This window comes from Cynocephalus volans, chromosome 3 (assembly GCF_027409185.1).
Source record: "Cynocephalus volans isolate mCynVol1 chromosome 3, mCynVol1.pri, whole genome shotgun sequence".
In the NCBI taxonomy this organism is placed as follows: domain Eukaryota; kingdom Metazoa; phylum Chordata; class Mammalia; order Dermoptera; family Cynocephalidae; genus Cynocephalus; species Cynocephalus volans.
In genome coordinates this window covers 183,807,221-183,831,881 of record NC_084462.1, presented here as the reverse complement: position 1 = coordinate 183,831,881, position 24,661 = coordinate 183,807,221, and the positions used below count along the sequence as shown (strand labels likewise).

At 62.5% G+C, this 24,661-nt stretch overlaps 1 protein-coding gene across 4 annotated transcripts in view; it reads right to left on the bottom strand.

Moving 5' to 3' along the window:
• LOC134372184 (inverted formin-2-like) overlaps nt 1-23,870 on the bottom strand; it is a 29,308-nt gene extending 5,438 nt beyond the window's left edge. For all 4 annotated transcript variants that reach the window (XM_063089486.1, XM_063089487.1, XM_063089490.1 and 1 more), the window contains exons 1-20: nt 23,786-23,870; nt 11,178-11,577; nt 9,631-9,746; nt 9,396-9,555; nt 8,836-8,869; nt 7,692-7,833; nt 6,905-7,046; nt 5,996-6,706; nt 5,368-5,516; nt 5,223-5,284; nt 4,524-4,626; nt 4,193-4,278; nt 3,671-3,771; nt 2,707-2,777; nt 2,516-2,623; nt 2,078-2,148; nt 1,263-1,383; nt 805-969; nt 466-568; nt 125-286 (exon numbers count right to left, since the gene is read on the bottom strand). In XM_063089486.1, coding sequence (XP_062945556.1) covers nt 125-286; nt 466-568; nt 805-969; nt 1,263-1,383; nt 2,078-2,148; nt 2,516-2,623; nt 2,707-2,777; nt 3,671-3,771; nt 4,193-4,278; nt 4,524-4,626; nt 5,223-5,284; nt 5,368-5,516; nt 5,996-6,706; nt 6,905-7,046; nt 7,692-7,833; nt 8,836-8,869; nt 9,396-9,555; nt 9,631-9,746; nt 11,178-11,568 — 2,998 coding nt within the window. In that variant the 5' untranslated portion in view covers nt 11,569-11,577; nt 23,786-23,870. The remainder of the gene's footprint in view (nt 1-124; nt 287-465; nt 569-804; nt 970-1,262; nt 1,384-2,077; nt 2,149-2,515; nt 2,624-2,706; nt 2,778-3,670; nt 3,772-4,192; nt 4,279-4,523; nt 4,627-5,222; nt 5,285-5,367; nt 5,517-5,995; nt 6,707-6,904; nt 7,047-7,691; nt 7,834-8,835; nt 8,870-9,395; nt 9,556-9,630; nt 9,747-11,177; nt 11,578-23,785) is intronic.
• Nucleotides 23,871-24,661: the final 791 nt, after the last annotated feature.

Here is a 24,661-nt window from a genome sequence, read left to right as displayed (position 1 = left end):
GGCAGGAGAGGAGAGGGCTTTCCCTTGAGGTCAGGGGGCGCTTCCTGGAGGAATGCGCGGTGCTAGGCTAGGAAGGCACAGGGAGGAACGGGAAAGGGGACAAGGAGGTGGGTGAGGGTCTCACCGGGCTCTGTGACCCTTGGCTGTTCCACTGAGGTTGCCTTGCTGGCCCCTTCGGTGTCCCCACGGCCACGGGCCGTCTTCCGCAGCTGGAAACCCTTCCTGATGTCGGCCAGCAGGGCATCGATGACACACACCTCCTCCTGCTTCCCAGGACCCTTCCTGACTGAGGGGCCCCGAGACCCTCAGAGTGGGGCTCGTGGGACCCTGGAGCCCACCCAGATGGCCTCCAGGAGAAGGGAGGGGCGGCACTACAGGACTTTGGGGAAGGAGGAGAGTGGCCGAAGCGCAGACAAGGGGCCCCACTTGGCCAGTCCCTGCCCCCCCAGGCCCGGGTGGCCTCACCAGGCTTCCCGTCCTCGCCCCGCGGCCTCCGTGCCTCCTCCTCTGCCAGCTGCTGCTTCCTCCTCTCCGCCCTCGCCGCCTGCTGCTTCCGGTCCTTGTTCTCCTGCACAAGGCAGACATGGCGCATCACCCAACCCTCCAACCCTCCTTGGCTGCACCAGCCTGGGACCTGGCGTGGGTGGCATGTCCCCTCCCTGAGCCAGAGAAGGACGGGGCTTAGGGATGACAGCTGGACCACCCACAGATCCCGGCACCAAGCCCCGCCTGAGGACGGCGAGGGAGGCCATAGGACCCCACTCTGGCCTTGGAGGGGCCCTGCCGTTCCTGGGCCCGGCCCACCTTCAGGGCATTGATGAAGAGGTCCCGGAAGGTCTTCATGGTGCTGAAGGTGTCCTCCAGGGAGAGCTGCTGGGCGTCCTCGCACAGGTACTCGGCCAGTGCCAACTTCTTCTGCTTGATGGCTTCAAACTGCTCTTCCAGTGCCCGAGAGGCTATGATGTGGTCCTGGGAGCACAGGGCATGGTCACTGGCCTGTGGGGGCCGCACAGTGGGCACCCCTGGCTACTGGGAAGGCAGGCGGGGCCTCTGCGCGGGCGCTCGGGTTTGTGCCCGGACTGCCAGGATCGGAGGGCCCTCCCCGGCAGGAACCACCTCGGGCCAGGAGACGGCGACGTGACACTCCCCTCCCTCAGGGGCCCTGCTCCTGTCTCTACCTGGCAGGTCCCGGGCTCAGATCCCCCCCTCTGGAGTCCATGAGCAGCCTTCTCCACCAGCCTCAGGGGTCCCCACCCGCTTACCTGGAGGCGGCTGCTGTACTGCTCCTGCACCTCGGGGACCGAGCCGGACACCTTCTGCCCCGTCTCCAGAAGCTTATTCAGGTTGGTGCTGGCCTCTGAGCGGATGACCTCCAGGTTGATCCTGAAATGACCAGAGGGTGGGGCAGGGTCAGGTGGCAGCTGATGCTCAGCCTCTCTGGGACAGTGGGGGCCCTTTGCCCATCCCCCCAGGGACAGGGTGCCTCTCCCTTTAAGCACTGCAGGTTGTCAGAAACGCGTTGGGACTTTGAGGCCCGGGGGACCATGGGGTGGAGTTCTCGCTCCGGCAGGCCCTCGGTCTGTTGTGGTAGGACAGTGAGCCCTCACACGCCACCTGTCGTCCTTGCCTGACCCTCATGGAGCCCATGAGCGGCCTGTGCTGGGAGGGTGGACCCTGGAGTCAGGTGGCCCGGGCTGCCCCTCTATAGCCACCTCCTCTGGTTGTGTGACACAGGAGGGTGATGCAGCTTCCCTGGGCTTCAGTTTCGTCTGCACAATGCAGGTGGTATGCCTGTGCCCATGGGCTGCCATGAAGGGCAACCTTGTGAAGAGGCTGTGTTACACCAGCTCCAGGGGTGACTTTCGCCAGGTCACCCCCTGCCCCCTGTAGGCCTCAGTTTCCTAGTCTAAGTCACACGGGGACAGGATATGACAGACATGAAGGCCTGCCCCATTAGGGGCACTGGGGTTGTGCTGCAGCCATGAGACCCAGCCCTGGCTGGCCACCTTACTGGCTGGGATGGTAGGCTGGGCCCCTGGTGAGGTAGAGGTGGGTGGGGCTGGCGGGAGCTGCCTACCCAGCTGCTTGGGAGGGCTTCTCCAGGTCCTGGGGCAGCTGCAGGAGGTCAGGGTGGCTCTGTTCCACTTCCTGCAACAAGACATGTCCAGTGAGATGCGCTCTGGCCACATCCTGGACCTTGGGATCCCCCTCTGCCCCCCCCACCCCGTGCTCTAGCATAAATCCTTAGCAATTAAGGTCCAGAATACCCTCAGCACTTTGGGCCTCCTGGGACCTCTGAATCCTTCCCTTAGGCCTGGCTATGACTTTGTGACATTTTTGCTTTTCTTAGGGCCTGAACCACACCAAAATGGGGATGGGGGCAGGTGTCCAGGGAAGGGACAGCAGAGTTTGGGATGGGGAGATCAGGGGGGCTTGAACAGTGGGCATGGATTCCATCCTGGAGGTGCCAGGGAGGACTTGGAGTGCTGTGTCCAGCTGCCCCTGGGGGACCCACCTCCAGCACGTGGTGTAGCAGTGTCACACGGTTCTGCTGGGACTTGGTCTCCGTGAGCTTCAGCAATGTGCTGATCTTGAAGCCGTCGGCGTCACCCGTGTGGCTGCCCTGGGAGGGACCGGGGGTGAGTCTCCCTGCCTGCCAGGCAGGGGCTACAGTATGGGTCAGGCTGGGCACAGCCCCTGACTTACATAGTTGAGGAAGTTCCCGATCCTAAGGATTAGCTGGCAGAAGATGGGCAGCTGCTGGCTGGTGAGTAGGCCTGCGGGGTTGGGCAGGGCTGAGGGTGGTCGCTACGGTCCAGAGCCCCAGACACCCTGCCACAGGGTCTGGTCCTGCTTACCTGCATTCCTGCACCCTCTATCCCCCCAGGTCCTGTCCCCAGGCTCAGCTCAGCCCCAGGAAGGACACAGCCCACCACCACCACCAAGTCTCGGGGCTCTGGAAGTGGGCGTGCCCAACATCAGCACCCACTGGGCCTACACAACCCAGTGGACAGACAATTGCTGCCTATCCTGTGGTGAGGCCACTGGGGCACTGAGGAACCTCCTGGAACCTGTGGCTGCCCCTGTTCTCAGCTAACCCTTGGGGCTGCAGGGAGGTCGGCCCTCCTGGCTGTGTGGATGAGATGGGAGTGGACATCCACTGCATGTGCCCCTGACGCAAGGGAGCTGCACCTCGGTGGTTGGGACCCGTCCGTGCCCCTGCCCCTGCCCCATGGCTGCAGCAAGTCCCTGCTGATGCCTTGTTCAGAGTGTGAGAAAGTAGTGTGTGTACACATGTGTGCACCTGTGTCTGTGTGTGCAGGGTGTGAGTGCATCTGTATGTATGTACGCATGTCTGGCAGCGTGTGTCTGTGCGTACGTGCATAAGAGTGCAGGTGTGTGTCCATCTGTGGGTGCATGTGATTATGCATGCTGTATCTATGTGCACATGTGAGTGTGCAGCACACGGGCATGCATGTGCATGGGTGTCTGCATAGGCATGAGAATGGGACTGTGCAAGCACACGTGTGTGTCTGCATGTGTGTAGCGCTGGTGAAGGTCAGCACCCTCAAGTGCTCTTGGTGGATGTCATGAGCTTGGTGGCAGCAGGGGCCCCGCCAGGACCTGTGGCTCCTGCACCCACGCCCTGGGCTTCTACAGCCACACTCACTGTCACAGGCGGCGAGCACCAGCTGGACCTTGGGCTGCACCATGTCTAGCATGACGGATGTGCCCTCACACAGCAGCATGCACTCGACCCGCAGCTGGTGGCTGAGGACGGCAGGCCGGAGGTCAGGGCCCAGAGGCTCCACACCTGCCCCACTCTGTGTGGACACGAGGCCCCAAGGGGCCACCCAGCACAGAGCTCTGGTTCTGGTGGGCTAGGCGGGAGTGAGCCCATGGCCTGTCCCTGTCCTGCTTGCACATTCCTGGGTCCGCCTCCAGAGTCAAATTCATGGGACTAAGGTGGGGGCTGGGAAGAGGCCTAGAGGTAGACCCAAACCCCTGCAGCCAGGGAGGCTGGGGGAACTCGGGGAAGCCTTCTCACGAAGACCTAGCCCTGCCATGTGGGGCGGGAGTGCTGTTGGAAACCAGCCTCTCTCCCCCCGTCTGGGCCCGGCTCCCCACCTTTGCCCTCCTCTGCCCCTTCCCTACAGCCGGGCTCTGGGGCCCGAGGGCTGCCGGCGCTCACCAGGGAATGTCCAGCAGGAGGAGGTAGAACTGGTCGGTGCTGTCCAGCTTGGCTTGTTCATCTGTGAACGCCCGCAGGTTTTCAATCTGCCGGGAGGAGGCCCACGTGTGGGATCCGGCCGCGCGCCAGCTTCCGCCTCCCTCGGGAAGCCCTCCTGGACTGCCCGCGGCTGCCGACTCACTCCACTGCCCACTCACATCTGGGCACAGCGCCCCGGCTCAGGGCATAGGCGGAGCTGGGACCCCTCCCCTTCTCTGTCCCCTGGCTGGGAGTCCCCAGGCAGGCCCAGCCCAATCTCCTCTGGCTGGCTGCAGAGAGGGCCCTGGCTTACCTCATGCTTCTCCGGAAGGAGCTTGAGGAGCTGTTTGAGAACCTCCACATCAAACTTGGTGGTGTCTCCAGCCCGGATCATACCAGCGACCTCCTCATTGGGGCTGGAAGGAGGGGGTTGGGGGCGGAGGAGGGGGAGCGTGTGTTGCCCCACCTGGCCTCTGCTGGGCCTTTCCAGGCAGGGTATCCTCACACAGCCATGAGGGGGCAGGGCCAGCACCGGTGGGGCACAGAGAAGGCTGGCCATCTGCCCAGGGCCACACAGTAAATGAAGGTCAGGGCTGAGTGACACTCTTCCTGTCTGCCAGAGAACCCTCTCCCCTCCCCCTCCCAGGGGCTGCTCAGGAGATGGGGGGATGGCTCAGGGGCACCCAGCGAGCATCCTGGCAGGAGTGAGTGCCTGACATCTGCATCAGGGAAGGACTTGGGGGCTGGGAGTCCGGTTCTAGGTCCTCACCCTGGTTTGTCTTGTACCTATCTGGCCTTGGTGGGTGGTCTCGAGGGTCCCTAGCTGGGGAAGTCTGTGGCTAGTACCCCACTGTCTCTTGCCCTGGAATGGAATGTGCACCTCCCGGAGGCAGCTTGCAGAGGGCACCACCGAACCCCAGGTGGGAGCTCAGGTGGAGGCAGCAGCCTGCAGAGGTAGCTCTGCTGGAGGGCCCTGTGACAGGGCCACCTCCAAGAGGTCTCCATCACTCACCATTTAAACTGCTTCAGGAAGATGTTGAGGTTCAAGCTCTTCTTGGAGTCGAGAAAAGTGATCTGGAAAACACCCCCACCCAGTGGGCTGGTACCCGGAGGTACCATGGTGGGCAACCTGGTCTGAGCCCCTCCCCCGTCCCCACCTGTTTGGGCTCCTTCCTAGCCGGGGCAGCTGCTGCTGGTTCCTTAGGCTTGACCTCAGGTAAGGAGAAAAGCTGCTCAAGGCTGGAGAAGTCAGGCTCCACCACCATGATGTTGGGGCTGCTCAGAGATGCCCACATGGAGTTGCGCTCTGTGGGGGAGGGGAGGGGAGGGTCACTGCCAGTCAGTCTCTCACTCACCCCGGGGCCTGGGGGTTCAGAGGCAGGTGGGCCTGGGCCTCCTGAGGGCTGTCAAAGATGCTCTGCCTAGGGCCCAGCCCAGGTAGAGCATACAGCAGGCACTGAATAAGCACATAGCAAATGATGCCCTCAAGCTGCTGCCAAGACATGTGTCTGCATGTGTCCATGCTGGCAGATGACCTGGCCTCTGCCTGGCCTTGGCCTGCTCTGAACATCAGCACGCCAGCCCCCACAGTGTGGTGCATCCAGGTGCATGGGCCATGCAGGGGCTGCAACATCTGGGACGCACCAGTCCACAGGAGCACGGGGGCAGAGGGGTCCTCCAAGGGAGCCTCTCACCCACTCATTCCCCCTTCCCCAGACCACACAGGAGCTGAGCCTGCCCCTACCCCCAGAGGGATGCTACTTTCTCAAGATTGGGGGTCCTCACCTCGAGTCACGTTGGATGGCAGCTTCTGCCAGTTTAGCTTCCTCATACGCAGTGTGGGCGGATGCACCCGCCGGTGGCTGGGAACCCAGGCCGAGCCCAGGCCGTGGTCCACCTGGGTTTCAATGATCTCCTCCAAGCCGCTCCCTGCAGGCGGGCCAAAGGTATTGGGCAGTGGTGGAGGTGGAGGGGGTCCCCAGTCCATTCCAGGCAGCGGGGGTGGGGGTGGGCATCCCATGCTCTGGAGTGGTGAAGGTGGAGGGATTGCTGGAGGAGACACGGCCGCCAGGCCTGGCAGGGCTGATGCAGGAAGGGGTGCGCTGGGTGCCCGCAGCTCCAGGAATATTGGCTCTGTCATGCTCTGGGTGCGAGTCATGTGCCCACAGGTGTGGAGTGGGGCCCCAGTGGTGGAGCTGGGGAGGGGGGGTGGAGGTGGGGGTGGGCTGGGTGCCCGCTGCTCCAGGACTCCTGGCTGTGTCATGCTCTGGATGCTGGCCGTGTGTTCGCTGGCATGGGCCACCGCCGGCTGCTGGCCTTCCTCGATGGCTTCGGGGGCAGCTGTGTTTTGCGGGGAGCTGCCTGTCTGACTCTGGCCTAGGTTGACCTGGACGCTCTTGTGGGCCTTGTCCATGGGGCTTGGTCGGGGCTGCCCCTTGAAGGACAGGAGCCGCTCGATCACCTCCTCCAGGGTGCATTCCTGGGCTGCGGTGGAGTCTGGGATCAAGGGAGAGGGGCAGAAAAGGAGATGGCGGAGGAAGGGACCAGGGGCTGGAGGGTCAGGCAGAAAGGGTGTCCACCTCCCTCAGGCAGAGGATGGGTTAGGGGCCAAAGACGGGCCCCTCCCCCACAGTCCAGGACCCCAGGGTCTGCCCCCACGCTGTGCCCCGCTCCCCTGCCCGCCCGCCCCCTCACCGTCGCTGGCCAGGAGCACGGCCCGGTTTACCAGGCTCTCCAGGGCCTCCCAGAGCAGCTGGCTGGAGCGGCGGGTGGGCTCCAGGTGCAGGAGGCCCTGCAGCACAGAGAGCAGCTGGGCAGACGCCGGGGAGCTGCTCACCTGATGGGGCAGGAGAGGAGAGTGGGTCAGCGGCCGTCCCTACTCCCGGGCGGGCTGACCTCTGCTGCCTGTCTGCCAGGGGTGTCCACTCCCACTACCCCCTCTACACCTGCCCTGATGACGAGTGCCTCAGTCAGTGCTCCTTGACTGTCCTGTGCATTACGGGATGTTAAACAGCATCCCTGGTCTCTACCCACTTGATGCCAATAGTACTCCCTGCCCAGCTGTGACACCAAAACTGTCCCCAGACATTGCCAGATGCTGCCTGGGCACATAATCACCACCAGCTGAGAGCCACAAATTCTGTGAATGAGGGACGGCCTGAGCTTCATGCGATCTCAGCCTCCTGGACCTCCTGGACCACCTGGGCCCCAAGGTCTCCAAAGTCCACCTGATGGTGCTCGACTCTGGGCAGCCCTGGCCTTTGGAACCTTGTCCTTCTGGGCCCTGCAGCTCCAGGTCTGTCCCAGGATGGCCCAGACTAGCCTACCAGACCCTGCTCCCTGGAGTGAGACCCCAGATTGGGCTCAGGGCAGGGTCTGACCAGGGCAGAGAAGGGGCCTCTCCCAAGCCCTGGGCCTTGGGGCCACAGCCCAGACTGGCAGGGCTGCCCCCACCCCTGGTCTGGCCCAGGCACAGGCCCACCTTGTGGAACAAGGAGTCAAAGACCTCCTGGTGGTTGTTCATGTTGACCCCGTCACAGACTGACAGCAGCTCCTCCTCGTCCTCAGCCCTGGCCTCATCGAAGGTGTCCAGCTGGATCAGCAGGTCGGCATCCTCAAAGTCTCTAGGGTGGGAGGGGCCAGGCGGGCTCAGCCTGCTACCCCCACCAGTCCCCCACTCCACCCAGGGCAGCCCCGAGCACTGCTGGCTCAGCCAACCAGAGGACACTGAGCAGGGCTCTGGCCAGGCCTGTAGCTGGCTCTGTGGCCTGACATGCGGCCACTGTAGCCTGGGATGCAGCCTGGGAGAGTGGTGGGCTCACAGGTCACCTGGGCAGCTCCGAGCCCCTTGGAAAGGGCAAGGGTGGGTCCTCCCACTTGCAGGGGGAGATGCACACATTGAGGCCCAGAGATGGGGAGCTAGAGTGTACCCAGGGGTAGTGAAGGCCCTCCTCTGGGTGCTGGGAGGGAGGGGTCAAGACCACTCCTGAGGGGACCAGAGGAGACGCTTGAGTGTACATTGGGCCCAGGACTTGCCATTCACCTCAGCCTGGCCAATGAACAAGAGCCCTCAGCAGGCAGGGCCGGCCCCCTCAACGCCTGGCATGGGCTGGGCACACGTACCCCTTTGCCCAATGTCAGTTCAACACCAGTCATCCCAGCTCTGGGCTCCTCCAAGCTGATTTCCCTGGCGCTGGAGACCCCACCAAGTGTGGTCCTAACAGAGGCCTGGGATAGGGTTTCTCAGCTGTTCCCAGCAGGGTGGCCAGATTTAGCAAACAAAACGACAGGGTACCAATTAAATTGGAATTTTAGATAAATGGTGAATAATTCTTAGCATAAGTACATTCCATACAATATTTGGGATATACTTACACTAAAACATTATCTGTTGTGTATCTGAAACCTGAATGAACTAGGAGCCGTGTATCGTACCTAAGGAAGACCCTAGTTTCTATGGGCAGCTTCCACGGACAGTGAATCTGAGGCTTGGCCTTGGGGTGGGTCCAGTGTGGTACTCCTGGAAGCCACCTCCCTGTCTATCTGGAGGCACTGCCTGGGCAAGGGCCTGGCTTTGGGCAGCAGCGAAGGGGTAGCTGGCAGGACCAGTCACAGTGGGGACTCACCGCAGCCGGGTCAGAACATCCAGAAGCTGCAGCCCTGGGAAGGGACAGATGGGATCAGAAGGGTTCAGAGGCTGCCTCTGGCCATCCACCCCCCACACCTGCCCTGGGGTCACCTGTGTGTTGCATCTAATTCCTCTGCCTCCCCGATCCCTTGTCTTAGTTCCACCACCAGAGCACCTGGCTCCTGGGCCAGAGGGGAACCCTGCTGTTCCTATGGGACACTAGGGACAGGGGCTCCGGAAGGGAGACATCTCTGGACACACAGTGGTGCTTGTTGAAGGGTCACTGCCAGAAGGGCAGAGCTGGATTGGGCATCAGGCCGCCTGCCTCCCTCCAGTGCCCAGCCAGCCTTGTAACTGAGAACCCTCCAGGGACATGGTCTAGGTGCTCTGAGGCCTGCATCCACCAAAGGGGCAGGCAGGGGCAGGGGGCTCAAGTCCCCAAGACAGTCCTTCCTCTGGGGCCCTGGAGGGGAGGGGGCGGTGCGTGGTAGGGGCAGGTTTTGTCGTGATTCCACCTCCCAGGTAGATGCAGGGCGGGCTGGGCTGGTGGGTGGTTACCGATGAACTCGCTCCGCAGCTGGGTACGTTTGCGGAGGTCCGTGGTGCCCAGGATGACGGCGTTGATCATGCTGAGCAGAGTGACCAGGTAGGGCACATTGTCATTGTTAGAGAGCTCGTTCATGATGACCCTGAAGCGGTACTGTTGTCTGCACACCATCTGCAGGGTGGGCAGGGTCAGTGCGCGCCCAGGTGGGAGCCCACAGCCCACCCAGGCCCAGGCCCCGCTGCTTACCTTGTAATGGTCCAGGGCATCCAGGGTCAAGGTGTGACCCTCAGGCGAGTAGATGCACAGGGCGGCCAGCAGCTCAAACACCTGCTTCTTGACCATCACACTGGACGTGTCCAGAGCTGCCAAGGGGCGGGGTGAATCTCAGGGGTCCCTGCATCCCCCCATCTCCTGCGCCTGTGCGGCTGGGCTTAGGGCGGCAATGCCGGCCTGACAGGCAGACGCCAGAGGGCGCCGTGCACTTGCCCATGGCCCACAGCAGGTACTGGGTGAAGGGCTGGGCCCTGCCCTGCTGCCCTCTCCCTGGTGCCCTGACCCCACCTCCCAGACCCCAGAGCCAGACCCTACAGGGAAGGGCTCAGAAGCAGGGGCAGCCCTAGCTGCCTTGGGGTCTGCTGAAGCTGGCCCTTAGTTCTGAGGGGTCCTTGCTGGCCTGCCGAGTCCTGTCACTGGCTCCGGGCCCATGTTTTCTCCAAACTCAGCACTAACTGCATTTATGACAGACACAGCCTGCGGCACCTCCCTGTCCTCATTAACCCCTGCCTCCTGCTCCATCCCCGGGGCTGGAAGAGTTTTAGGTGTGTCTCTCCTCTCTGGACTGGTCCTGCTGAGAACAATTTACAAAGGACCCTACAGAGGGCTACAGACAGGCTGGGCTGGGGAAACAGGCTGGGATCGGAATGGTCCCTGCACTGCCTCCATCCTCCGAGTTAGTCTCTGGCTCCCTCACCCACATGGACACCTGCCTGCCCCCACAGGCCTGACCTTGCCCATCACTGTCCACCCCCAGCTGGTCCTGGAGCCCCAAGCACAAGTGGGACTGATTGGGTTGCTGCCATGGAGCAGCACAGCCTGGTGGCAAGGAGTCGGGACTGGCTCCGGGCACAGCCTGGGAGACTTCCTGGAAGAGGCGACAGTGAGCTGGAACTTAAAGGATGAGCAAGGCTTTGGAGGCATGCAAAGGCAGCCTGGGCAGGAGGCAGAGGCTGGAAGCCTGCTGGGGAGGAAGTCCTCCAGGTGCTCAAGTAGGGGGACAGGCCAGGGAAGGGGGACATTGGGAAGGTGCTGGGAGGCGGAGGATAATGCCATGCGTAGGTGCGGGCCAGACCTAAAGGTCTTGGAGCCAGGCAGTGTGTAAGTGGGAGGTCCTCAAAGGGACTTGTGTTTTCCACCCAGCTGACTCTAGCTGCCACAGCATGGTTGAGGGCCTGGAACCCTGGGGGTGGGAGCTGGCACAGGGCCAGGTGGAAATGCACAGCAGAGTCACAGAATAAAGGTGCAGCTGCTGGAGGAACCAAGGTGGCCCGACGGTTTCAGACTTAGGGTGAATGGTGATGTTTTCCCTGAGTCCAGGAAGCCAGTCTCTCCTCCAGGAAGCCCTCCTTTCCTGTCCAGCTGAGCCCTCTTCTCTCTCCCTGAACCCCAGGTCTCCCACTGACTTTCATGGCCTGGAGCCTTATTTACACTGAGTCACCAATGTCTGCCCGTCATAGGGCACCTGAGGTGTCCCAGCCTGCTTGACCTGCCCGCCCGCCATCCCTCCCGAGGCTCACCCTGGGAGAGCTGGCGCACGTAGCCCTGGTTGCTGAGGATGTACTCGATGCCCTGCTGCGAGTTCATGACGGCACGCACGCAGCTGATGCAGGTGAGCTGCAGCAGGGTGTCAGCGATGCGGGCCACACTGCGGCCCGACAGCCGTGCCAGGGCCTCGAGCAGCAGGTCCAGGCCGCTCTGCTCCAGGAACTGCACCATCCAGCTGCCATCGCTGCTCTCCAGGCGCTTGCGTAGCCCTGAGTAGTTGACCACGGAGGGCATCTGGAGCAGCCGGATGCACAGCTCGGGGTCGGCATTTTCCAGGTTGGCCTCGGTGGGGTCCAGCTCTGGTGGCCCCAGCTTCTCTTTCAGCACTGTCCACTTGTGCTGCGCACCCTCCTTCACCGACATCTTGCCAAACTGTGGGGCCAGAGGAGACAGAGCTGTCAGCCCGCCACGGGGTCGGATGCCACCCGCAGGCTGAGAGGCCAGGGCCTGGATTGGCCACCAGTGGCAAGGGAGGCACTGCCCTCTGCCTCAGTTTCTCCACCGTGTCTCCTGCTCAGGCCCAGACCGGCCACGCGATGCGCCATGCTGACAGGTTAGGAATGACGTTTTGTCCCTGGCCCTAACAAGGAGTGCCAATGTCCTCAGACTTCCCTGTGTCCATCCCTTACTGAATTGCCACAGCAAACGAAGAGGCGGGCAGCGAAGTCACCACGTACACACGAGGACCCTGAGGATCAGAGCTGGGACAGGAGGAGCTGTGTCAGAAACCTGCATCCCCAACTCTGAGGCCGGGCCCTGTGCTGTCCCTGCAGAGAGACGGCCTGGATGAGCCCAGAAAGCTCCAGGACAGGCAGTGGGCGGCTATACTTGCTGGAACACCACTGACCCAGGGACGATGATGCAACAGAAACGGTGTCTCTGAGGCTCCCTTACCTCACCGCCAGGGTGCTTTTCTTGCCCAGAGGACAGAGTCAGATTGGGACAATATGGTGGGGGGTGATTTCAAGCCCTGGGCTCTTCCCGGCTGCCTGTAGCATCAGGAGTATGGCTGGGGTGTGGTGGGGGCGGTCACCATGTGATGAAATGCCCCATGCCCACCCAAGTGGGGAGGCTGCCCTGCCAGGCTGTGTGTGAGTTGAAGATTCACACAGATACCTGAGGCTCTTGGCACTCCGGGTTTTACCCAGATTCAGCTGCAACAGGTCGAGGGGGACAGGCCCGGCTCAGAACACCCCCCCAGCACATACCTTTCCCCAAAAGCAGAACAGAAGGACAGGTGGACTGCACCCCTGTTGTCATCTCTACACCCCCAGATCCCCTCCCTGGTGTCCAGCTGGCTGAGGCCCCATCACCAAGCACAGACCCTGGGGACGGGCCCCAAAGGTCAGGGGCATCCCAGGCTGTCCTGCAACCATGTATGGCTGTGATCTTATATTTAGAGGCTGAGAACTGCAGCGCGGAGCTGTGGGGAGGAGGCCCCAAGGGGCAGGGCTTGGCAGGGACTCAGTTCCACCGAGTGTCAGACCCAGCCCCAGCACTCTCCACCGCCGACACTCAGCCTCCCACCACTCCTGGGGCAGACATTCGTGTCCCCACTTGACAGCTGGGGAAATGGAGGCAGTACCAGAGAAGCTGGGTCATGTGCCCACGGCCTGACAGCTGAATTGGCACAGCTGTGACCGGACCCCAGCGAGTGGCTCTGGAGACTACTAGATGCTGGAGGTCCAGTGCAGCTTCACTTCAAGGGCTGTCCAACTTGGTAAGCTACAAGACCCCAGGCTGGAGGGGCCATCTGAGGTCACACAGGAGTGGCTGGGTGGGGGCGAGGGCCCAGGTGCTGACTCCCAGTGTGGCTCTGGTCCCCAGTGCCTACTGTCCTCACCCCCAAAGACTGTGCCGGCCCCTCCACCTTGGAGCATCCTCCCCTGAGGTTCTGGGGCCCACTCCCGGCCTGCCTGGCAGCACAGAGCACAAACCTGGCGTATCAGGAAGTCCAGCCCCTGCCGGCCCCTCATCCCCCTGCCTGCACAACTATTCTGGGGGCCAGCAGGGCCTTCTGGGAGGCAGTCTGGTAGGCGGAAGAGGAATGTGCCCCACATGTGCACCCAGCTCGGGCCCTCACCGGCAGACCCTGGCCAGCTCACTTATCTTGTCTGAGCCTTGGGTTCCTCATCTGCACCTCTGGCACCAGGCAGCTGGGAGCGTCCTGAGAAGCTGTGGGTGTGGACAACCCCTCCCACCTGCAGGACCTGGGTGGATCCCCAGCTCCCTGCCCAGAGATCCACAGCCTGGGTCCTGTGCTGGGTGGAGAGCCTGGGGCCCTCACTCTGACTCCCCCGGTTTTAACCACCCTCCCAGGCCTGGCCCACCTGGCCATCCACCCGCAGTCCACTCACCCAGATGCGTAAGACCTTCCGGCCGCCTCTGCCCACCCATTCCAGGCCCTGCCTTGGGCCGCTCCTCACATTCTCCTGGCTTCTCATTACTGCTGACCACCGAGCTGCCCGGCTACCAGCTGCGATCCTGCTTCTTCCTGGGCAGCCTCAGGTCCCCAAGCCCCCTCTCAGTAGTTGGGGAGGGGGCTGCTCCCGCCACCATGAAAGCAAGGCAAACAGGCCTCTGCACACACTGCCACCCACCCTGGGTGTTGCTGCCTAAAGAAGAGCCCAGAACCGGCCCCCCTTTCCCCACCCCCGCCCCCATTGGCTGGAGTCCCTGTCCCCTTGGCACACACTGAGTGGACAGGGAGCAAACTCTCCCATGCCAGGCCTCTAGCATCAAAAGTGCCCTCTCTCCAGCCAAGAGCCCTAGGGGACCCGCTATGCAAAATACCCCAACCTTTTAGAGACTAGCAGTGTTGTCTGGAGCGCCCTGGGCCCAGATCCCCCCAGATGCACAGGGTGCTTGCAGACCTGATACTGCTCCCCTTGGCACTACCCAGCCCTCCCTGCCCCGTGCACATCCCAGTTCCTGGGGCTTTCACTCCCTGAAAGACCCCAAATTGACAGGACCCTCCCTTAGTCTGTGGGGTGGAACCCCAGCAGGAGGTGACCAGCTCCACCTGCCTGCCTGTCCACGCAGGATCCCATCCCTCTGGCACCATGCTCTGCGTGCTGGAGCTGAGCTACACAAGTCAGCCATGCCCCGCTAGGCACTGTCTGGGTACAGGGAGGGGGTGCAGGGTTCTGCTGGGCTGGGTGTCCAACTAGGAGAGTGAGCTCAGCTGGGGACCCAGAGGCTGAGGCAAGAGCTGCTTCCTTCCTTCTGTGATGCCCACCAGTCTGCCCGACCTCATTCAGGGCCCACCTAGAAATGTTCCAACTACTTTTCAGGATGAGAGACTGAAAATACAAAGGAACAATGACCGGACCATGTATCAAGACAGAATGCTGACTACAATCTGCAGCAACCACTCCGGGACGCCAGACGAAAACCTCTGTAGCGATTGGCTCAAAACAGCAGGGATGTGATTAATAATTGACAGCTTCCATGATTTTTGTCCCTGTTTCCAACTCGGGACCAACCAGAGAAAGTCGAATGTGCTCCCCTAAGCAATCACACAGGAGGCCCAGCTTCCCATCCACCATCCAGCCTCCCATCAGGGCATCCCCCCGCCTCCTCTTTTTTCTATAAAAAAGTTCGCTCTCTCTCTCAAAACATATATATAACAAAAATATAAAGCTTTCTCACTCCTCTGCCTGGCTTTGATCTCTGCCAGACACCAGTGGAGGTGGCTGACTCGCTACAGCAGGCTCTGGACGCACAGCCTCTGCCTGCTCCCGTGAGGTGGTGGTTGTTCACGTCTACAGGAGCACAGAGGGAACTGCAGTTTACTGATCTCAGGGCATGGGCTACGGAGAACACCCGGAAGGCGCTGGTGAGCAGGGAGCCTCGTTCCTAGGCTTGCTCGCTGTGTGACTCGGATAAAGTGACTCTGCCCCTCTGTTCTCCGTCTGCAAAGTGGGTTGCAGTGGGACCTACTAAGAGAAACGGGAACCGGTCAGCAGGGCGAGCGCTCGGGAACGCGAGGCTGTTTCAACGCTGCCCCCGGGCCGGGCCGTGTCCGTGTCCAGCTCGCAGCCAGGCCTGGCGCCTGGGGCCAGTCCGGGCGGGGCGCGGGGCCAGTCCGGGCTCGGGCTGCGGGCGCCGGGGCGTGGCCTCCGGCAGGGGCGGGGCCACAGGCACAGGAATTTGCATGCGCGGCGCCTTTTTGCTGCCAGCACCGCCCGCGGGAGCAGAGCGCGCCGTCTGGGCTCCGCAGGGCCCACGCACCCGCGGCTCAGGTCAGACCCTTCACGGGAAGCCGAAGGGTCGGGAGCGCTGAGAAAGGTGCCCACCCTCCCCCCGCGAATGGAGCTACACTGGGCAGGGCCTCTTGCAGATGCAAAAGACCCGGATGCTCTGATGGGATCCCCCTGGCCACTCCCCCACCCTGACATTAGTCGGATGTCACTATGGCTCTTTAGCGGTCGCTTTTCTCTGCCAGTAACGTGGGGTTTCCACCGGGCCAGGGCCATGCCCTCCCCCTCAGATGGGGGCTCCTGAAGGCAGGGTCCCCTCTTGGGGCCTGCATGGGGCCACCCATCTGAGGGCGCACCCAGCCCCCACACAGGGGCTGCTAGAGGACCTGGAGGGTTGGGGGACACTGGTCTAGTCGGCCTCTTGGCTGCCTCCTCGGAAGGCGGCACTTCTCCGCCCTGCCTGGCCCGCCTGGCACGGCGACACCAGCGCCTCCACCTGAGCACCCACATGCCTGGGCAGCTGTGCTGACTCATGGGAAGCTTGCAAGCTGCTGCCCCTGCATGCTAGTCATCTGTCAAGCTGAGTGAGTGAGTGAGTGAGTGAGTGAGTGAGAGAGAGAGAGAGAGAGAGAGAGAGAGAGAGAGAGAGAGAGAGAGAGAGAGAGTGTGTGTGTGTGTGTGTGTGTGTGTGTGTGTGTGGAGAGAGAGAGAGAGAGAGAGAGAGAGAGAGTGTGTGTGTGTGTGTGTGTGTGTGTGTGTGTGTGTGTGTGTGTGTGTGTTGCGGGGGCAGGCCAAAGCTCCAGACCTCTGAGACCCAGCCCCTGATGTGCAGATGGAGAAACACCTAGAGTGGGCAGGCTCCCATGGTGGGCACGGGGCACCGAGCTATGCACTCCTGCTGGGAGGCCCCTATGTAGGTCCATTCAGTGTGGCAGGGGGCGGAGAGCATGTCAGACTTGGAGCCAGAGAGCCCAGGTCCGAATCCTGGCTCACTGAGCAAACCATTTGTCACCTTAAAGCAAGGATAAGTCACCTGCCACCAGGAGCAGCCCATGACAGCCTTGCACACAGCAGTTTGTGGGGGGTGGGGGGGTCCCATCCCCTCAACCAGTTCCACTGGGCCTGGAGGCCACCTGTGAAAGCCCCCATTAGGTAAGGGGGAAGGTCTGTCTGCCTGAGGCTCCAGCTCCCCACGAGCAGGCCGAGCCTTGAGCCCAGCACCCTTGGGGAGGTGAGTGCTGCCTACTATGCCTTAATCTGTGCAAGGACCACCTGGGGCCAAGGGGTTCTGGGGACCCTGAGACAGATGTGGGGGCTTCGGCAGGCACGGGCTGGGCACATGGGCACCTGAGAGGGCCGCTGCCCGGGGTAAGGAAGGCCTGAGCTTCGGGACACGCTGCCAGCATCAGTACAGGGGCTGGGATGCTTCTGAGCCCAGAGCTGGTGAGGGTGGGGGCGCAAAGAAGGGAGCTTGTCTTCCTCGTGGTGGGCGGGTAAAATGGCAGGAGCGGGACTCCGGAACTGGGAGGCAGGGGCTGCCACACTGTATTTTTAGTTCCTCTAAGAGCCCAAAATTTTCCACTGCCTTGCAACTCTTGAATCTCCAGGACTGCACGTGTTCCTGGCAGCTCCTGGGGCTCAGGGGTGGTCCTGTTGTGGTGGGAGGTCCCTGGAGCTGAACCTGTCCTACTGTGACCCCTTATTACCCCATTGAATACCAGCTCCTTTGAGCCTTCAGCACGTGTGTCACCTTCTGCACCAGGCGTTGAGCCCCTCAAGGAACCTCCACTGACTGTGTGGGTCACCTGCTGCAGGCTCATCCCAGGTAGGGGTCCTGTGCACAGTGGGCCTGGGGTAAGGGTGAAGAACGATGGCCCACCCAGTGCCCACGTGTCCACAGGCATAGAGCGTACAGGGCTGGGATAGGGGTCATTGTTCTCACAGTCCCCTGGCCCATCTCATGTCCAAGGAGCCCTCAGTACCCCTGCCACCTGCAGTCCCAGAGTTCAGGACAGTACAAGGCCTCTGCCTCCCAAGTCCTCCCTTGAACTACCCCTGGCATGCAAGGAGGGCCCCCACTGGACCACTAAGGTGTCCAGTAGCAGGACAGAGGGGGCCCCTGGGAAGGGGGTGAGCATGAAGATGTCTTGGAAGCAGGATGCACTGTGTAGGACTTCAGCCATATACAGTGCGATGTGTCACACACGACACCTGCCTGAATACTAACAGAAGCTGCATCTGGCATGAATACAGTCGTTTTTATAATGAGAAAAACAAAAAAAGCAAAATGACTGAAAAACACGAACAGCATCTTACAGAGGGAGGAGGCTGGGCTCAGAGGGCTCCAGCCCTGTGCTCAGGTCACCCAGGGAGGAGAGTACAGAACTGGGAGCTGCTTCATGGGGCTCTGGCCAAGTGTTGGTGGAGGCCCAGTGAGTGGGGAGGAGCTGGGGCCTGGGCTGGCTGGCGCTGAGAGCCAGGGGACACCACTGGTCAGGGAAACCAGGCCACAGCTCAGCCCACTGTAGCCCCAGGACATGGGGCAGATGGCAGGCACAGGGAAGTGGGATCTGCATCCCCCACTGGGTTAGGAATAGAACTAGATGGAAACCAGAGGAGAGGGAGGCTTTGTGCAGTGGTGGGGGAGGTGAGAAACAGGAAAGCCTGCTGGAGCTGGTGGCCGGCGCTGCCCCGCCTTTGCTCGCAGGGAGGGTCTGCCCAAGTGCAGTCCAGTGTGTGTATGTGTATTTGTGTGTGTGTTTCTGGGTTTCTGTGAATGGGCTTGGGGTGATCTCAGAGTCTCCCCTCCCCCGGGGGACCAGCTCACTCAGGCAATGGCAGGGCAGGAAGGGTGGAGCCACCCATGCCAGGAAGCAGGGCTTTTGTTTCCACCTGTGCTGAGGGTCCGCAGGGTTTGCCCTCTACTTGCACTGTCAGCGGAAGGGCCCCTTCCAGGCCTCCGTCTCCCAGCTGCACAAACAGCAGGGCTAATGGGGTGCTCCCTGAAGGCCTGGCCACCTCTGACATTCTCGGGGTCCTGGGAGAGGTGTGGGCGAAGGGCAACGGCAGCACTGCCTGTCGGGTGACTCCTGCGCACCGGGCTCTGTGCAGCACCTACTGGGACTGAGCTCCAGTGGCAAATGTGGAGGGGAGGGATGTGTACAGATCTGTGCTTCGGGACTGAGGAAGGAAAAGGGACTGGCCAGGTCCTGCATGTGGCAGGGCAGGGCACGAATCTGGGGCTGGACTACGGCAGGCCACAGATTCCACCTGTAGGAGGTCCCCAGGTTATTGGGGACCAGGAGCACAAAGACCTCAGGCTCACCACCAGAATCCCTCTGCCTGGGTTTTCTCCCCCAAGACCAGAAGCACTGAGATGCCCCTCCACGAGGCCCCCGTGTCCCTCTCCTGTTCCCTGATGTCCTTAGAAAAGGCCTCCCCCAACCTGGGAGGGGAAGGGGCTGGCTAGAGCCAGGCCTCGGCTTCAGGATTCAGGCCCTGATTGCTGTGTGCTAGTCTGGACCTCAGGGTGTCCAGCCCCTACCCTGCCTGTGCCCAGGACAAGACAGCTGCCCACTGCCTACCCACATGCCAGGCCCCGCCAGTCCCTACCCCCAGCCTGTGTCTCAGCTTAAGGCTGCCTTTGCAGGAGCAGGGAGAACAAAAACAGACTGAGAGCAGGGGAGGGGCCTAGCCTGCGCACCCAGCATGGCCAGGGGTTGCTGCCAGGCCTGTCCCTTGGATGACCCAGAGGATCTCCTGGTTCTTGTCCTCAAATGGGGGACCCTACAGCTTGCTGACAGATCAACAAGAGGCCACAATAACGCCAGGCCCTGACTGCCCCCCTCCTGCTTGGTGACTGGGCTGGAGCTGGGATGGTGCTGAGTTCCCCCAGCCCCTACTTGGCATCTCTCAGTTAGCTGGCTCCAGGCAGCCAGTGCCAGGGAGCCTGTCAGGCCCGACCGGGTGAGCAGGATGCTCAGTGCTGCTTGGCACTGCTTGCTGGGATGCGAGGTGCCAGGGCCACAGGAAAGCCATGCCCATTCTGGACTCAGTTTTCTCATCCGTAAAATGGCCACGATGCTCTACAGGGACCCCTTGTCTCTGACCCTGGGTTGGCTGACAGAGCACCACCTGCACAGCCTCCTCTCAAAGGTGACCTCCTGGGTCCCACCCATTGCAATGCCACCTCCAGCAGGTAGCCCCGCTCCGCTGCCCCCACCTCCACAGCCTGGGGCTCTCTGAACGTGGCAGTGCAGGCAGGGGCCGTGGATGTCCCTGACGGGCTCCTGTTCTCAGGCGACTCACATCTGTGCATGCAGGGAGGCAGAGACAGGCGGTGGGGACAGGCAGCGCCCCCTTCACCCTCTTCCCAGCCTGGGCCGGGTGAAGAGCAGATGTCTGCCTCCCTGCTGCGGGGTGTGGGCGGCAGTGCCAAGCTGTGCTTGGAGCAGAAATGGGGACATGGATGGTGGGGGAGGCAGGCTGCACCCTGAGGCCACATCCCAGGTCTCAGACCCTGGGACCAGGCACAGATGGAGAGACTGAGGCCATTGAGATGTCAGCCCTTCTTGCACAACAGGCCAGGGTCCAGGCCAGTGTGCACGCCATGTTTACCACCACCCCTCCAGCTGGCAAGGGCCAAGATCAAGTTCAGGCATGAAGAAACACTCTGCCCACCCACAGCAGCCTGGTAGGGGCTTGGAGGAGATGTAGAGAAGCCACCATCTGGGCTGTGTGTTTAGCTGGGCTGCCTGGTGCCCCTCACCCTCTCTGACCCACTGTGCCCTTAGTCAGCCTTAATGCTAGGCTTTGATGCTAGGCCTCCATGGCACCATCTGCAGAATGGGAAGCAGACAACCTGCCTCCACCTCCCCAAGCATGTTTCCTGGCTGGAGGGCCCTCGTCAGCCTGGCCTCCTGGCAGTGCTGGCCATGCGCCCTGCTAGGGGAGGCCCCTGCCTTTGCTGTGAGGCTGGTGCAGGGCAGAGCCCCATGGGAGCAGGGCGGCCCTCCCATCCGCCTCCCACCCCTCCTCTCCCACTCTGGACTGGGGGTACTCAGATCTGGTCCAGCTCATGGGAAGGGGGGGATGGAGAGTTATGGTGGCAGCACGTGAACAGGGGGTCCCTGCCCAGGGCACTCGGGTGGGAGACTTGCAGCCCCTCCCCAGAACCCTGCACAGACCTCGATCGCTGGCGGGGGCCTAGCCAGGCCTCTGGTCATGTTGATCTGCTCTCCTGGAGGGTCTATCTCAAATGGATGATGGGGGGTGGGATAGTGGTGGTGGAGGGGACGACAGGTGCTGAGCCACTGCCAGTACCCCTTCTGGTGAGAACGGGAGCGAGCTGAGGGCACAGAGGCGCGGTGAGGGCCCCGCTTGGCCTCTGTCTGGACTCTGCCAGTCCCCTCTCCCATCCCTGCCTCCTCTGCTTCCTGCAGCATGTGCAGCTGGGAGAAACCGCGGGGGTGGGGGAACAGGGGCAGGACCTGCAAGAGGAAGAGGAAAGCAGCCTTGGCCCTTGCCCTCGGCCATTCTGTCCTCAGATAATGTGACCCCACCCCCCAACCTGCCAGGAGGGCCCCACCGCCTGGATGACCCAGCGCCTACAGTGGTCCCAGCCAGGAAGTCCTTGGGCAGCTGTCTGTGTGCATGGGCTGCTCTGGAGTCACACAGGTGGGTGCCCTTCCCCCTCCCCTATTCGGAGGCCCAGTGGGGGCGACTTGACCAAGACAAAACTCTCCTATTGAACTGCTGCACTGTGGGCACTGTCACGAGAGGTAGGGGATGGGAGGACAGCCTGGGCCTCCAGTTACTCCAGGGGGCCGGCCAGTTCTTGCCCTGACCCCTGGACAGTGCCGAGCATGGCTGGGCTCTAGGCTTCACCCCACTAGAGGGGTGAGGTGGGTACCAATGCCGACCTGCGTAGTAGGGGCTGTATAAGCGCCCCCCGCCAGAATGGACAGCACTGAGTCTGTAACCTAGCTGCTCCGCGCCTCAGTTTCCTCATCTGTGAAACGGATGGTACTCGCAGCACCCACACATCACGGTGGCAGGGAGGGCTGGAGACCATGTGGTGGGAGTGCGGCTGGCTGGCTCACCCGTCACTCAGCATGCAGACCCTGCTCCGAGTCGCACGTGGTGTGGTGGATGGGCCAGGCTCGGGGCCAGCTGCTGGAGGATGACGCAGCCCTGGCAGAGGGCAGGCCCTGGGCAGCTGCCTCAACCCCAAGTCTTTATTTAATCATACCTTAGAAAGGGGCCGTATAAGGGACAGTGAGCTGTAAGAGATGTGAGGTCAGGCCCCAGTCTGTCCCAGTCCTCCTTGCCTGGCTCGGGAGGGGGGTGGCGGTCACCATGGAGGTTGCCTCATGCACTGGGTGCTGGGCAGGTGGGGCAGCTGTGTGACCCCACACTGGCTCAGGACTCAGGCTGTCTGGGTGCTCAGAGGCAAACTGGGCAGGGCCCTCCTACCAGGGTGAGGCTGATGGGGTGGGGACCTCCCTAACAGGAGGCCACAGGTTAGACCCTGCTCCCATACCTCCAGTGACGAGGAGCTCACTCCCTTACACAACACCCTCTTTCATACTCAATTGATACCAGCCTCCTTGTCCTTGACATCGGGTGTCCCCCAGGCCTGGCTGTGCCATGGCACCTGGGGACAGCCCTACAGAGACCATCTCCTGCCTGACCTTGCCTCCCCTAGACACACTCCCATCCACTATCCTTAAACAGAGGTGGGCGCACTCTACTCAACGTAAGTGTTCATTGGACCATGACCCACGCACCTATTAGATACTTGCTGTGTGCAAAGGAGAGAAGGAAGTCAGGCAGCAGAGTCAGGCCTCAGACAATGGGGCAACTTGACCCCTGGGCACGCTCAAAGATCCAGGGGCCTAAGCTTACTTCAGAGAATGCCCACCACCTGTCCAGAGCCAGGCCACCTGCACATGCCCTGCACCCACAGGCAGCACCCCCGGTGTTACCTGGTTATTATCCACCCCTCCTGAAGCCTTCATGCACCCGATAACTTTTCCAACCTGGGAAACAATTGCACTTGATGGAAGGTGAACTGAGTCTATTTAAAGTAGGAGTTTGCAGGTCCCGGAATGCGAGGCGTGTGCAAGAGCTCCCACAGCCCGTCAGCACCTCCGCAGAGTGGGGGCCCAACCTGAAGGTTAACTCTGCTGTTCAGGAGGCCTAACTGCAGAGGAGCAGAACCTTCCACAGGCAGCCCGCTGGATGGGTCACGGGAGGGCAGCCCCACCTGGCCCCCTCAGTCCATCCTCCCCAGCGATGTCCCCTTTACCAGCCTGCTGGACCCGAGACTGAGCTTTGAGCTGCTGGGAAGTGTGGGAGGGTAGGGGCTGGGCAGTGGTCAGCTCCTGCCTGGTCCTGGGAGGGACCTGCTGCACCAACTTGGCTTTTTAAACAGAATGTTGCTGGTGACCTGGTGTGGGTGGGGGCGGTGTGAAGCCTCAGGCCCCAAAACTGGAACCAAATGTAGCTATCTGCTACGCTAGGGGGTGTAGCAACCACTTCCCGAAGGCCCCCTCTGTCCTGGGTGCCCCCCTGGGGAGTATGGAGCGTTTGCTCTGGGTCCTGCCTTCCCACTGCAGGGCGTCAGGCACTGTGCAGCCCATGGTGGGAGGGGAGGGCTGAGTCTCAGGAGGTCCAGATAGGGAGACCCCTGCCCCCCACGTCCGTGCCCCCCAAAGGCGGCGGGTCACTCGGCTTCCCTCCTGAGGTTATGGTCACTCCTCAGATCCCTCCCCAGAAAGGGGTTTGATAGACGGGGATAGGGGAGCCCAGGAACCTCCTCCCACACACCCTCCTTTTCCACCCAGAAGGATCAGAGAGCTGTGAGGGGGGCCCACTCCCCCAGGGCCCGCCAATGGGGGTGCCAGGGCCCCGCGTGCGCCCACCTGCGCGAGGGCAGGTAGTAGTCAGGGTGGGGCCACAGGGGCGCCCCCGGAATGGTAGACCCGAAGTTGAAGTTTATTTTCACAACTGTGGCTGATTCATGGTTAGGATGTGGCAGCCGCGAGGCAGAGAAATGCTGCCTGACCCGGGAGGAGGCCCGGCCGACCTCCGACCCACCACCCCGCGGGCAGCGCGCGTTCGGGCGGCGGCTCCGGCCGGGGCAGGCAGTCTGAGGCGGGGCCCGCGGGGCCGCGGTAGCGGGGTGCAGGGGCGTCCTGGGGTCCCCGCCCCGGAACTGGGTCGCGGGCCGCCCTGCCCCGCGGGACGGCTCGCCGCCACCCGGGGCGCACACGCTGCCGCCCGGATCCCCACTCCCTAGCCCCAAGGACGCCCCCGCCTCCTTCCGGACTCAGTTTCCCCCGGCGCTCCCGAAGGCCCAGAGGCCGCGGACTTACCGGGTGGGGGCGGCGGCCGGAGGGCGGTGGTGCGGCCGGCGCTCGACCGGGGCCGGGTCAGGGGCTGCGGGCAGCCAGCGCCCACTGCGGCGTTCCGCACGGCTCGCGCTCGGGCTCCGGGCGGGCTCCGGGCGGCTCCGGGCGGGGCGGGCTCCCGGCGGGAGGAAGAGGAGGGGCCGTCCTGCCCCGCCCGCCGGCGGCCACGTGGGGAGCGGGCGCGGGCCGGGGGCGGACCCAGGGTGGGGGTCGCCAAGAAGGCCCCTCCCACTCTGGCCGGCCCGGGGGGGGGGGGGGGGGCACTTGGAGGGAGCGCCCCACACCTATAAACACCCCGGCCCCCCACTTCCCAGCCCTGCCAGGCCCCCACGCACAGCGAGCGAGCCACTGAGGCAGGAGGGCGGGGCCTCCCGCGCCCCCCCCCCCCCCCCCCCCCGAGTCCCCTCTTCCGAGACTGCGGTTCCCAGTCCTGTGGCTTCCTCTCTGCATCCCTCCCTGACCCCCACCCAGGACGGGTCTCAGTGGTCTCTGGGCAGCCCGCGCCTCGCTGGCGGTGGAGGCGGAGGCGTGTGTGGTGCTGCGGGGAATGCTGCGTTGGGGTGGGTGTCCTCTGCCACCTCTATTCCTGGCCTGTCTCAGCTGTCTTCCCAGAGTGGGGGGCTGCCTGTTTCCCCCCCTATTGCCCAGCGTGAGGCCTGCCCATAGTAGGCTCAGGAAGCTACCTGACTGGGTGCAGAGAGCCAGGCCCTTGGTCTGGAAGTCCCTTCTGATATCTAACCCTCAGTAAGATCTCACAGGAATCAGAATGCTCCAAGCCTGGGGGCTCAGGGGACCACAGGTGGCTTGGACAAGAGCAGAGGCAGGCAGCCCAATAGTCTG